The following is a 14,134-nucleotide window of genomic DNA, read 5'->3' as shown; positions in this document are numbered from 1 at the left end:
CTGCATTCTGATGAAAGATCATCAAAGGTAAGGGAATATTTATGATGTAATTTCGTATTTCTGTTGACTTCAACATGGCGGAGAATGGCCGAGCGCTGTCTCAGATTATTGCATGCTGTGCTTTTTACTAAAGTTCTTTTTTAAATCTAACACAGCGGTTGCATTAAGAACCAGTGTATCTTTAATTATATGTTAAACATGTATCTTTCATCAAAGTTTATGATGAGTATTTCTGTATTTCACGTTGCTATCTGTAATTACTTTCGCTATTTTGGAGCCATTTCTGAACATGGAGCCAATGTAAAACCACGATTTCTGGCTATAAATATGCACATAATCGAACAAAACATAAATGTATTGTATAACATGATGTCATATGACTGTCATCTGATGAAGTTGTTCAAAGGTTAGTGATTAATTTTATCTCTATTTGTGGGTTTTGTGAAAGCTATCTTTTCTGTGAAAAAATGGCGGTGTGTTTTTGGATATTGTGGTGAGCTTTCATAAATATATGTTGTGTTTTCGCTGTAAAACATTTTAAAAATCAGATATGTTGGCTGGATTCACAAGATGTTTATCTTTAATTATAAGTACAACATGTATTTTTCATCAAAGTTTTATGATGAGTATTTCTGTATTTCACGTTGCTCTCTGTAATTATTCTGGCTATTTTGGAGCCATTTCTGAACATGGCGCCAATGTAAAACCACAATTTCTGGCTATAAATATGCACATAATCGAACAAAACATAAATGTATTGTATAACATGATGTCATATGACTGTCATCTGATGAAGTTGTTCAAAGGTTAGTGATTAATTTTATCTCTATTTGTGGGTTTTGTGAAAGCTATCTTTGCTGTGAAAATATGGCTGTGTTTTTTGGGATATGGTGGTGAGCTAACATAAATATATGTTGTGTTTTCGCTGTAAAACATTTTAAAAACCGGACATGTTGGCTGGATTCACAAGATGTTTATCTTTCATTTGCTGTATTGGACTTGTGATTTCATGAAATTATATTATATTATATCCCTGTGGCACTAGGCTAGGCTATACTAGTCAGCGTTTCTGATGACAGTTATCCCGGATCCGGGATGGGTGGTCCAGAGAGGTTTTAAACTGCTCCGGTTGTTACCCATTTCTGTTCTCCTGCGCCTGACTTCCCTGCAGCCAGTTACGCACCTCTTACAGTTGCTTTGGGTTTGGACGTGCAGCAATAATTTGCATGGCTCTTCATCCATTCTTCAATTGCATTGAAGGTTCCGCTATACTGTAGCTATGGTTACAGTCACAACAACAAAATAGACATACAGATAACTAACTGTACGTCAATGATAGAATGCTTCAAGTAATATCAGGCGACTTCCCCAGATCAAACGGATGATGCGAAAGTATCACGTCACCATGAAAGGGCAGCAGTCACAGTGATTATTCTCACCAAAACGACAGAGAAAAGTGTCTGTTCAATGGAACTAGCTGGTGGGAAAAGCATGCTCTTTTCCCTCTCTTTTTCTGTGTGTGTGTGTGTGTGTGTGTGTGTGGTGTGTGGTTGGTGTGTGTGTGTGTGTGTGTGTGTGTGTGTGTGTGTGTGTGTGTGTGTGTGTGTGTGTGTGTGTGTGTGTGTGTGTGTGTGTGTGTGTGTGTGTGTGTGTGTGTGTGTGTGTGTGTGTGTGTGTGTGTGTGTGTGTGTGTGTGCGTGTGTGCGTGGTGTTGTGGCTAGAACCACACTTGCGGGCAAATTCCTCACATTTGCAATCTCACCCACTTCACATGTTTCCCAATGTCAGCGTTTGAGAATGGACAGCTAACCCCCACGTACTGTACAACACACACACACACATACACACACACACACACACACACACACACACACACACACACACACACACACACACACACACACACACACACACACACACACACACACACACACACACACACACACACACGCTCTAACAGGAAGGACTGAGGGAAATGAATTTAACATTGTATATTTTCCATATTCTCCGACTTTGGTATCTGATTCCCAGATTTGCTTTACTGCAAGTCTTCATGTCCTCAACAGTTTCTGTTAGGTGCTGAGGTAAATAAAAATATCCTGACCTGAGTCCTGACCTTCACAATAGCATCAAATACTGTACTACATTAATGCCAGGCAGACCATTAAAGTCCCACGAGTCAGAGGGAAACAATCAGATTAAAATCACAGATGAGTTACATATATCCTCTATAGTCTTCTATATCCTCTACAGTCTGCTATAGTCTTCTATAACCTCTATTTGTTCTACAGTCTGCTATAGTCTTCTATAGCCTCAATCTGTTCTATAGTCTGCTATAGTCTTCTATAACCTCTATTTGTTCTACAGTCTGCTATAGTCTTCGATAACCTCTATCTTTTCTATAGTCTTCTATAGTCTTCTATAACCTCTATTTGTTCTACAGTCTGCTATAGTCTTCTATAACCTCTATCTGTTCTATAGTCTTCTATAACCTCTATCTGCTCCGTAGTCCTCTATAATCTTCTATAGCCTCTATCTGTTTTATAGTCTTCTAGTCTTCTACAGTCTTCTATAACCTCAATCTGTTCTATAGTCTTCTATAGCCTCTATCTGTTTTATAGTCTTCTACAGTCTTCTATAACCTCTATCTGTTCTATAGTCTGCTATAGTCTTCTATAACCTCTATTTGTTCTACAGTCTGCTATAGTCTTCTTTAACCTCTATCTGTTCTATAGTCTTCTATAGTCTTCTATAACCTCTATTTGTTCTACAGTCTGCTATAGTCTTCTATAACCTCTATCTGTTCTATAGTCTTCTATAACCTCTATCTGCTCTGTAGTCTTCTATAATCTTCTATAGCCTCTATCTGTTTTATAGTCTTCTACAGTCTTCTACAGTCTTCTATAACCTCAATCTGTTCTATAGTCTTCTATAGCCTCTATCTGTTTTATAGTCTTCTACAGTCTTCTATAACCTCTATCTGTTCTATAGTCTTCTATAGTCTTCTAAATCCTCTATCTGCTCTATAGTCGTCTAGATCCTCTGTCTACTCTATAGTATTCTAGTCTTCTAGATCCCCTATCTGCTCTATAATCTTTTAGAACTTCTATCTGTTCTATATTCTTCTAGACCCTCTATATGTTCTATAGTCTTCTTTAGTCTTCTGGAACCTCTATCTGCTCTATAGTCGTCTATAGTCTTCTAGATCCCCTATTTGTTCTATAGTTTTCTGTAATCTACTAGATCCTCTATCTGCTCTATAGTCTTCTAGATCCTCTATCTGTTCTATAGTCTTCTAGATCCTCTATCTGTTCTATAGTCTTCTAGATCCTCTATCTGTTCTATAGTCTTCTAGATCCCCTATCTGTTCTATAGTCTTCTGGATCCTCTATCTGTTCCATAGTCGTTTATAGTCTTCTAGATCCTCTATCTGTTCTATAGTCTTCTAGATCCCCTATCTGTTCTATAGTCTTCTGGATCCTCTATCTGTTCTATAGTCTTCTGGATCCTCTATCTGTTCTATAGTCTTCTAGATCCTCTATCTGTTCTATAGTCTTCTAGATCCTCTATCTGTTCTATAGTCTTCTAGATCCTCTATCTGTTCTATAGTCTTCTAGATCCTCTATCTGTTCTATAGTCTTCTAGATCCTCTATCTGTTCTATAGTCTTCTAGATCCTCTATCTCTTCTATAGTCTTCTAAATCCTCTATCTGCTCAATCATCGTCTATAGTATTCTAGATCCTTTATCTGCTCTATAGTCTTCTAGAACCTCTATCTGTTCTATAGTCTTCTATAATCTTCTAGAACCCCCATCTGTTCTATAGTCTTCTAGATCCTCTAGCTGTTCTATAGTCTTCTATAGTCTTCTAGAACCTATATCTGCTCTATAGTCTTCTATAGCCTTCTAGAACCTCTATCTGTTCTATAGTCTTCTAAATCCTCTATCTACTCTATAGTATTCTAGTCTTCTAGATCCCCTATCTGTTCTATAGTCTTCTGGATCCTCTATCTGTTCTATAGTCTTCTGGATCCTCTATCTGTTCTATAGTCTTCTAGATCCTCTATCTGTTCTATAGTCTTCTAGATCCTCTATCTGTTCTATAGTCTTCTAGATCCTCTATCTGTTCCATAGTCGTTTATAGTCTTCTAGATCCTCTATCTGCTCTGTCATCTTCTATAGTCTTCTAGATCCTCTATCTGCTCTATTGTCTTCTAGATCCTCTATTTGCTCTATAGTCTAGATCCTCTATCTGCTATATAGTCTAGACCCTCCATCTGTTCTATAGTCTTCTAGATCTCTATCTGTTCTATAGTTGTCTAGATCCTCTATCTACTCTATAGTATTCTAGACTTCTAGATCCCCTATCTGCTCTATAGTCTTTTAGAACTTATATCTGTTCTATAGTCTTCCAGATCATCTATCTGTTCTATAGTCTTCTATATTCTTCTAGATCCTCTATCTGTTCTAAAGTCTTCTAGATCCTCTATCTGTTCTATAGTCTTCTGGATACTCTAGCTGTTCTATATTCTTCTATAGTCTTCTAGATCCTCTATCTGCTCTATAGTCTTCTAGATCCTCTATCTGTTCCATAGTCTTCTAGATCCTCTATCATCTCTATAATCTTCTAGATATATCTACTCTATATTCTAGATCCTCTATCTGCTCTATAGTCTAGATCCTCTATCTGTTCTATAGTCTTCTATATTCTTCTAGAACCACCATCTGTTCTATAGTCTTCTAGATCCTCTAGCTGTTCTATAGTCTTCTATAGTCTTCTAGAACCTATATCTGCTCTATAGTCTTCTAGAACCTCTATCTGTTCTATAGTCGTCTAGACCCTCTATCTACTCTATAGTATTCTAGTCTTCTAGATCCCCTATCTGCTCTATAGTATTTTAGAACTTCTATCTGTTCTATATTCTTCTAGATCCTCTATCTGTTCTATATTCTATAGTTTTTTGGATCCTCTATCTGTTCTATAGGTGTCTAGCTCCTCTATCTACTCTATAGTCGTCTAGCTCCTCTATCTACTCAATAGTATTCTAGTCTTCTAGATCCCCTATTTGCTCTATAGTCTTTTAGAACCTCTATCTGTTCTATAGTCTTCTAGTTCCTCTGTGTTCTATAGTCTTCTAGAACCTCTATCTGTTCTATAGTCTTCTAGATCCTCTATCTGTTCTATAATCTTCTATAGTTTTCTATAACCTCTATCTGCTCTATAGTCTTCTATAACCTCTATCTGCTCTATAGTCTTCTAGATCCTATATTTGCTCTATAGTCTTCTAGATTTGCTTCTATAGTTTTCACATTTCATGACTTTAAGACAGGATATCTATGGCCGGACAGAATCTGTCTCTGGAATGAAAAACATGTTTATCCATTAAATAAATATACAGTTCAACCGGACAGATTCAGTCCTTCAGTCTAAAACCCAAGATGTTTAAATACCAGATCCTTTCTCCTATGAAACATATACTTTTAGTAATCAAGTACTGTATATCATATTTTGGAAGCCAAACCTCACATTGTGGGTATGTTTGATATGTATTTAATGTTGTTATCAGTTCGTTTTTAAACTAGTGGCAGACAGTCAAGGTGAAGGTTGGCTGCATTGTCTCCTTGCGCTGGTCCTTGGCAACCTGGCCCCATATTTATAAAGCGTCTCAGAGTAGGAATGCTGATCTAGGATCAGGTCCGCTCTGTCCATATAATCTTAATCATTGTGATCTAAAAGGCAAAACTGACTTTATATCAGAGATGCTTTATGAATACGAGCTCTGGTTTTGACAAGTTAAAGAATAAGTCTGAGACCATCTGTCTGGAAACAATAACAGTATTATAAAATAAACTCTGTAAGAACAATGGGTGGGAAAGTAAATGATTGCAGAGTAATGTATGTGATTGACATCCAACAAACCGTTGGCGCTGAACGATACCCTCTGTTGTCCTCCATAGCCTTTCCAAGAAAGCGATTATTCTCAGTGGTGTAGCTGGTATTTTCATGCAGGTTTATATCAGCAAACATGTGCCTTGGACCTCTTTCTGTAATTATACTGTGTGCCGTGTTAGAGAGAGAGTCTATGTCCCAAATGGCGTCCATAAAGCTCTGATCAAAAGTAGTGCACTACATAAGGAACAGGGTACCGTTTTGGACACAGCCTCTGTAATTATATTGTGTGAGTGAGAGAGAGAGAGAGAGAGGGGGATCTGTTAAGGTTGTTTGCCACAGCTCTGAAACCAGTAACACAAAGTACACTGACTCCAGGTCTGAAAACATTCAGGGTTAGTTATTGTGGCCAAATCACTGAGAATGTGGGATACAACAGAGCTGGTTTGAGTAGTACCCAAACAATCTGCTGGCAAATAGAAGGCTTGGTATGTGTGTGTGTTGAATTGCCAGTGTGTGGTTAGCACCCAATTTAGAACAGAGGATAACTCTGTTCCCCTGCCATGTTAGCACCATAGAAAACACTTTAGTATAACAAACGGTTTCTATAGTGTGTATACTTGTATGTGATGACTCTCTCACCTCTCTTTCTCTACCTCCCTCCCTCTTTCTCTACCCTCTCTCCCCCTTCCTCTTTCCCTCTCCATATTCCTACTTCCCTCTCATCCTTCTATCCCTCCTCCCTCCCTTAGCGTCCGTTGGAGAAGCCTGATGGCCTGGACGTCTCAGACCAGAGTAAGGAGCACCCTCAGCACCTGTGTGAGAAATGCAAAGTCCTGGGCTACTACTGCCGAAGAGTGCAATAATACCTTACTAACCTGAACCCTCTAATTTCCTCAAAAAGAGAGGAACCATTTCGTGACCCTCTCCTCCTCCGTCAGAGAGAAACCTAGCAACCCTCCTGTACTGCCTTCCCATTTGCCTCTTCCCCCTCCTGGGAAAGAGCGGAACCTCACTGTCCTCACCAATACTGCCTCCCTTGCCTCCCCTCCTTCTCATCCTTTCCCACCCTCTCCCCCCTCTCCACATCACCTCCCCTCTCCCCCATCACCTCTCCCTCCCCTCTCCCCTATCATCTCTACCTCCCCTCTCCCCATCACCACTCCCTCCATCACCTCTGCCTCCCCTCTCCCCATAACCTCTGCCTCCCCTCTCCCCATCACCTCTCCCTCCCCTCTCCCCTTCATCACCTCTATCTCCCCATCACCTCTCCCTCTCCTCTACACAATCACCTCTACCTCCCCTATCACCTCCCCCTCCCCCATCACCTCTCCCTCCCCTCATCACCTATACCTTCCCCCTCATCACCTCTACCTTCCCCCTCACCACCTCTACCTCCCCTCTCCCCCATCACCTCTCCCTCCCTTCTCTCTCCCCATCACCTCTCCCTCCCTTCTCTCTCCCCATCACCTCTCCCTCCCCTCCCTCCCCATTACCTCTCCCTCCCCATCACCTCTCCCTCTCCTCTCTCCCCATCACTTCTCCCTCCCCATCACCTCTCCCTCCCCATCACTTCTCCCTCCCCTCTCTCTCCCCATCACCTCTCTCTCCCCTCTCCCTCCCCCATCACCTCCCATCTCTGAATTAGCTGGTAAACCTTATTTTGCAGAGGTTTGTCACTAAGCTCAATTCCTGTCCTTTTCCTAATGGCAAGGGCATGGGAGAAACTGATCAAAGAACTGTGCAAGGATAAACCTCAGCCCTGACAGGGCCTTGTGGCCTTGTGTACCCTAGCCTAAAAACCATGTAACCGACATCCAATGTGTGTATAATATGATATTGTTGTCACTGACAGTATTGCCCACCCCTTGGGGTTTTATTCCCTCACTTTGGAAGTCTGTTGGTTTTGTGTTTACAGAAGAGTTCTGCCTTAATTTTCCCTGTCAAGTGACGTGTGTGGAGAGCATTAAAACAGACAGAGACAGGCCTTCTAGTGATGCTAAAGTAATTATCGTCATGGGCTCAAGTCGGGATCAAGGGGTCAATGTCGGGGGCAATGTCTGGGTCAAAGGTCAACTTATACATGAATAACTGTGAATTAATTATGAATTGATTATTGATTGATTAACTGAGGGATACCGTACCAAACATCCCTGGCTTACATGTTACTTGTGGCGTATTTATTATTTGTCGTCCATTTGTCTGTTGTGCAATTTTTTATTGATTTAAACTGGGACGTGTGTGTGTGTGTGTGTGTGTGTGTGTGTGTGTGTGTGTGTGTGTGTGTGTGTGTGTGTGTGTGTGTGTGTGTGTGTGTGTGTGTGTGTGTGTGTGTGTGTGTGTGTGTGTGTGTACACTATATGTATTTGTGTATATCAAAGTATTATTGTGTAACTGCTTCCACTTGTCTTTAGAAACGACTGTAGGTTGAGATAGAGTCGTTCTTCGTTTAGGTGTAGTACAGTGATAATAACGTTGATGTTTCGTATTAAACAAGCTGTGCATTTACATCGGCAATGAAAGTAGGGTTTAGGTATTCATCGAATTGACAAGATTTTAACATTTGCCTGTCAAAAGTCAACTATGCAATAACAGCAGTTTCTGTGATGATAAAGGCTGGATATCTAGTTTCTCTTAGCCAATATCCCCTTCATATTTAGACTCTTAAGTATTAGGTTCAATCTATCGGCAATGCTGTAGTCTTTTTTCCCTACCTAATTTGACAGTTTACTTCCAAACAATCATTTTATTTTTGTAATGAGTTTCTTGAAAAGTAATCCCGTCCTGCACTGTATGTATGCAACCAATAGTCTTATTCAGGACTCCACTTCAGCAGTGTTATGTCTGGCCAGCATTTACAACTCATCTATTTGGTGTAGGATGCCAGGAGATTGACATAGTTGATTACAACTGGTATTTCAAATGGTATATAGATAAGTACTCATTATACATTTCAAAGTGGTTTTTTAATATCCCTATTGCAATTGCAAATTTTTGCAATCTTTTGTAGGACACACAGCTGACCAATAGAGCTGTTGCAATCTTGTAACGCTACTTTAAGACAGTTTGACCTAGAAATATAACAGTGAATCTTACTAATTTCTGTTTCCAAGGGGTTTAACCCCTTCATAATGTGTCAAACAAGTGACAGCAGTAAATTATGTCTGGAGAAAGAGAGATGGGGGATGGAGGTAAGATTGCTATAATGGTTGGTAAAGGAGAAAGAAGTGGAGAAGTGGAAATGTCTTGTAACAAAATGGCCGTTTGTATTTTATCAGAGGACGTTTTGTAAGTGTGGTGATGGATTAAGTTTATGTTTCTGTGTGTTTGATTCCACATCCTATCATGATTTAAACGTTAAATCGTGTCTTTAATAGAAGAGACGTAACTAACCATTACCTCTGTTTACAAAGATATAGGTCTATACTTTCAACTTTATAGTTGGAGGACCTAGAGTGAAGAATATTTTTGATCCAACATTTTGTAACAGTGGGTATAGTTGTATCTTAGCAATGAAGGCTATTGACACTTTTGGAACATGTTATTTTGTGAGTATAGTTGAAGAGAAGTTTGCTACCACTTTTCAAAGCGGAGGTGTATTTTTCAAATCAAACACATTGGCTTCTCCAATATTTAGAATGTGTTTAATGGCTCTATAAAGGTTGAATTCATAGTTGTAAATTTTCTATTATCCGAAAAGTACTAGTGCCTTGTAAAAAGAGAATAATTATTTCGAAAAATTGGACGGAAAATGAATAAAGAGGAGAATTGAACTTAGTTTGGAGCTGTAATTAACTCATGGCTAGAAGTAACTGTTAGGTAGTGTTTTGCCAAGTCTGATGCTGGTTCAAGATGTGAATACATATGGGAAAACAATACTATTACCCCATTAGCAATGAGAACTGGCTAATGTTTTCCTCAACACCATTTTGTTGAGTTTGGACGCAGTAACTAAAGCATCTGGCAAAAATCACACACACTGTAGTTAGTCTGTTGTCATGGAATCAACAACAATGTTATTTTGTAGTCAGTACACTAATGTGAATGAGGTTTGCACTAAAAGCTGTAGACCTCATCCTCGTTCTTTTAACTTTGGCCGGGATTCAATACGATATGGTTTGTGTCTTTTAAAGGCCATTTCCGATTGAGTCGACTTATGCAGCGTTTATTGTGAATGGGATCTCCGCGAACGAGGGAACATTGCCTTTAAAAGCTGCAATGCCTATAACCCGCGATCGGATTGAATCCCAGCCTTTCGCTTTTTGAGATAGCCTGTTTATGACTTATTGATTGATTCAACACACACAAGTATGAGCTTGGTCTGTAATCTTTCATTCAATGTGTGGATACAGAACAATGCATTAAGCATAATTTGTTACAACTTGGACCATCACACTCAGTTGGTGTTAGTTACATGTATGTGGGGAGGTGAAGCCTGGTTCCAGATTTGTTGGTGCTTTCTTGCCAACCCCTATAGTCATTGTCACAGCACAATCACATCTGGAATCAGGTTACAGGATAGTAGCCTACTCATTAAATATTAGGCTAGAAATCAAATCAAATGTAATTAGTCACATGCGCTGAATACAACAGGCGTTCACCTTACAGTGAAATGCTTACTTACAAGCCCCTAACCAACATTGCTGTTAAAAAAAACATGGATAAGAATAAGAAATAAAAGTAACAAGTAATTAAAGAGCAGCAGTAAAATAACAATAGCGAGACTATATACAGGGGGTACCAGTACAGAGTCAATGTGCGGGGGCACCGGTTAGTTGAGGTAATATGTACATGTAGGTAGAGGTGTATATATAGTGGTTGGGAGATGTAGCATAGCCATTCTATGGATATTTTATTATTATCATCTGAACAAAAAGGGGCTTGGAAGGAAAGAATAGTCGACCATATTTGATGTGAATTGTGTATTGATACACAGGGGTTTCATTCATTGATTACAGGTCATAGTAGATTATTATTTTCTCCCCACATAACGTTGGGATCAATTCTATATTTTCACTACAACTGAGCAGAACACTGCTGCTATCCAAACATGACCATATATTCTGGTCTAGGCTTTATTTGCCTCACAACAGCAGTGTATCACTATATGTTTCCATTAGCCGTTTCCATTAGCTTGGGTATTAGCCAACTAAACCAAAAGTGCTAATACTGATCAAAATTGATACACAGTAGGCTTATGAGTGCTCTGACTTTTAAGGAATACAATGATAAGAATATCCTTAAGAATATAAGAAATATCTTGAAGAATATAAGGAAAAATCAGCTGAGATATTTTTGGAGGATAGTCTGATTCCGACCAGACAAGTTTATGAAGAACAAGCCATGTGTTTGAGATGGCATATAATACGAGCTAATGGAAGCAGTTAATACATTGTGTTATGCATTTTAAACATACAGTATACAAATACTTTTTCAGATGTGTTTTTTGTCCTGAATTTACATATGGATTTGTTATTTTCTATGAAAGATATGTATTTTGGAATAAACTTTATAGATGTTACATTTTCTAAGCAATTTGCTAAAGAAAACAACCCAAGAGTTATTTTTCCCAGAAAAATATATTTAGCAAATGACTGTTATATGTATATATTAGATGGCCATCATCTTAAAGGATCTTAGATCTGAAATGTTATGCAGCTTTGAAGCTTTCTATGTGAAAAAGGGCCTATATAAAGCTTTGAGACAAATAAAGCTTTGAGTTTTTCATTGATGTTTTACAATGATCTGAGGGGTTTATCCTACAGAAATATTTATGGGAAGAGTTTTTACAACACTTTTTTGTATAAAATACGCAACAAAGTTATACTAAGAAGGAAATATTGATGTCTACATAGATTACTATTAAAAAAAGTTGGTACATAATTATTAATACCCTTCACTCAATGATAAGCCATTTTGTTTTTTATGTGTTTTGTTTTGAGTTTAGAAATGTTATCATCAGTATTAAATAACCCAGAATGATACCCAAGTGCTTTAACTAATATGCCTATGAGTTGCCATTTGTGTCCTTTGAGTAGCATGCATTCATGTTTTATTATGAGTATTACCTTATTAAGGAAATGGCAGACATAATTACCAATGTTTTGTTATTCAAGTTCTATATAATTGATTAAGATCTTACTAGGTTGCGCAATAATACTGTTAACATGCAGAATAGATCTTTTTGTTATATCTTAGTGACTGATACTCTCCACTGTATATGCACATTCAACTGTGAGTTGTAGTTTGCTCAAAGCAGCTACAAGGCACTTCTCTGAAATGTTATGTTTTTATTCATAGTTTAGTACAGAGAGTGTAATTTACTTCTGTTAAGCAAGTGTGTGAGACAAAACACTATTGTAGAATTTGCATGTGCATGTGTTTTGCTTTTAAATGGAAAAATAAGTATTACTTTGTGCAATATATTTAATTTTAGCACAGTAATGTAGTGGGCTACAACGGACGTGCGCAAAATGGCACCCTATTCCCTTTATAGTGCACTACTTTCGACCAGGGCCCATAGAGGGCTCTGATCAAAAGCAGTACATTATGGAGAAAATAGGGTTCCATTTGGGACTCTTAGCATTCTCAACAACTTCTAATTGATTGTTACTAGTCATAAAAATGTATAATTGACCGATAGTGTGTACCAATTAATACATACTGACTGAATGTGCTGTTTTAACACTTACGTGGTCAATTAGACGTTGATGTTTATGTTCTTTGATGTCTGTAACATTTTGAGATTGTAATGCTATTGTCGAATTGGTGTGAGTGAGTTGGATGATGACTGGGAGGATGATGACTGGGAGGTTGTTGTGGAAACAGAAAATAACACTTCTGTTGCATCACGTCCATGAAACGGCATTCCAAAATGTGCCTTATTTGTTAGTTAGGAAAACAAAAAACGACTTTAGTGCTTTAGTACTATTAGGTGTTGTGATGAATAAAATAAATGTTGAATTGGAAATATCTGGATTGTGTTATTTCGGTGCGTTGGTAAATGTTTACTATTCCTTCCTAGGTAGGGGATCAACCAACTGGAACACCTACACACAATTGTATACTGTGCCTTACCCACTGATGAGCTAGATAGAATTTCACCATATTGCTTAAATACACCTATCCAATCCTCTCAGAATTTCACCATATTGCTTAAATACACCTATCCAATCCTCTCATATAGAATTTCACCATATTGCTTAAATACACCTATCCAATCCTCTCATATAGAATTTCTCCATATTGCTTAAATACACCTATCCAATCCTCTCATATAGAATTTCTCCATATTGCTTAAATACACCTATCCAATCCTCTCAGATCTACACAGGGATTAGGATTAGGGGCTACAATACAGAACAATAAAGCTTTATTGTCTATATGTTACAGCGAAGAGAAATGAGATCACACACATCACACCAGTTATTTCTGGACGTGGCCTAAATGTACGGTACATTTCCTTCAGTATTTACCTTCCTTCAGTATTTGCCTTGCGGAGATTGCCTCTCCGCAAGGCAATCAAACTAGCTAAGTCCCAGTACAGAGACAAAATTGAGTCGCAATTCAACAGCTCAGACACAAGAGGTATGTGGCAGGGTCTACAGTCAATCACGGATTACAAAAAGAAAACCAGCCCCGTCGCGGACCAGGATGTCTTGCTCCCAGACAGGCTTAATAACTTTTTTGCTCGCTTTGAGGACAATACAGTGCCACTGACACGGCCCGCTACCAAAACCTGCGGGCTCTCCTTCACTGCAGCCGAGGTGAGTATAACATTTAAACGTGTTAACCCTCGCAAGGCTGCAGGCCCAGACGGCATTCCCAGCCGCGTCCTCAGAGCATGCGCAGACCAGCTGGCTGGTGTGTTTACGGACATATTCAATCAATCCTTATCCCAGTCTGCTGTTCCCACATGCTTCAAGAGGGCAACCATTGTTCCTGTTCCCAAGAAAGCTAAGGTAACTGAGCTAAACGACTACCGCCCCGTAGCACTCACTTCCGTCATCATGAAGTGCTTTGAGAGACTAGTCAAGGACCATATCACCTCCACCCTACCGGACACCCTAGACCCACTCCAATTTGCTTACCGACCCAATAGGTCCACAGACAACGCAATCGCAACCACACTGCACACTGCCCTAACCCATCTGGACAAGAGGAATACCTATGTGAGAATGCTGTTCATCGACTACAGCTCAGCATTTAACACCATAGTACCCTCCAAACTCGTCATCAAGCTCGA

General features: G+C 39.0%; 1 protein-coding gene across 1 annotated transcript in view; it reads left to right on the top strand.

Moving 5' to 3' along the window:
• LOC120037654 (zinc finger CCHC domain-containing protein 24-like) overlaps positions 1–7,013 on the top strand; it is a 50,048-nt gene extending 43,035 nt beyond the window's left edge. Inside the window, exon 3 of the mRNA XM_038983650.1 lies at positions 6,642–7,013. Coding sequence (XP_038839578.1) covers positions 6,642–6,755 — 114 coding nt within the window. The 3' untranslated portion in view covers positions 6,756–7,013. The remainder of the gene's footprint in view (positions 1–6,641) is intronic.
• The last annotated feature ends 7,121 nt before the right edge of the window (positions 7,014–14,134 follow it).

This window comes from Salvelinus namaycush, unplaced genomic scaffold (genome assembly GCF_016432855.1).
Source record: "Salvelinus namaycush isolate Seneca unplaced genomic scaffold, SaNama_1.0 Scaffold180, whole genome shotgun sequence".
Lineage (NCBI taxonomy): Eukaryota > Metazoa > Chordata > Actinopteri > Salmoniformes > Salmonidae > Salvelinus > Salvelinus namaycush.
Note: the sequence above shows the minus strand (reverse complement) of the source record. Positions and strands in the feature narration are given on the sequence as shown.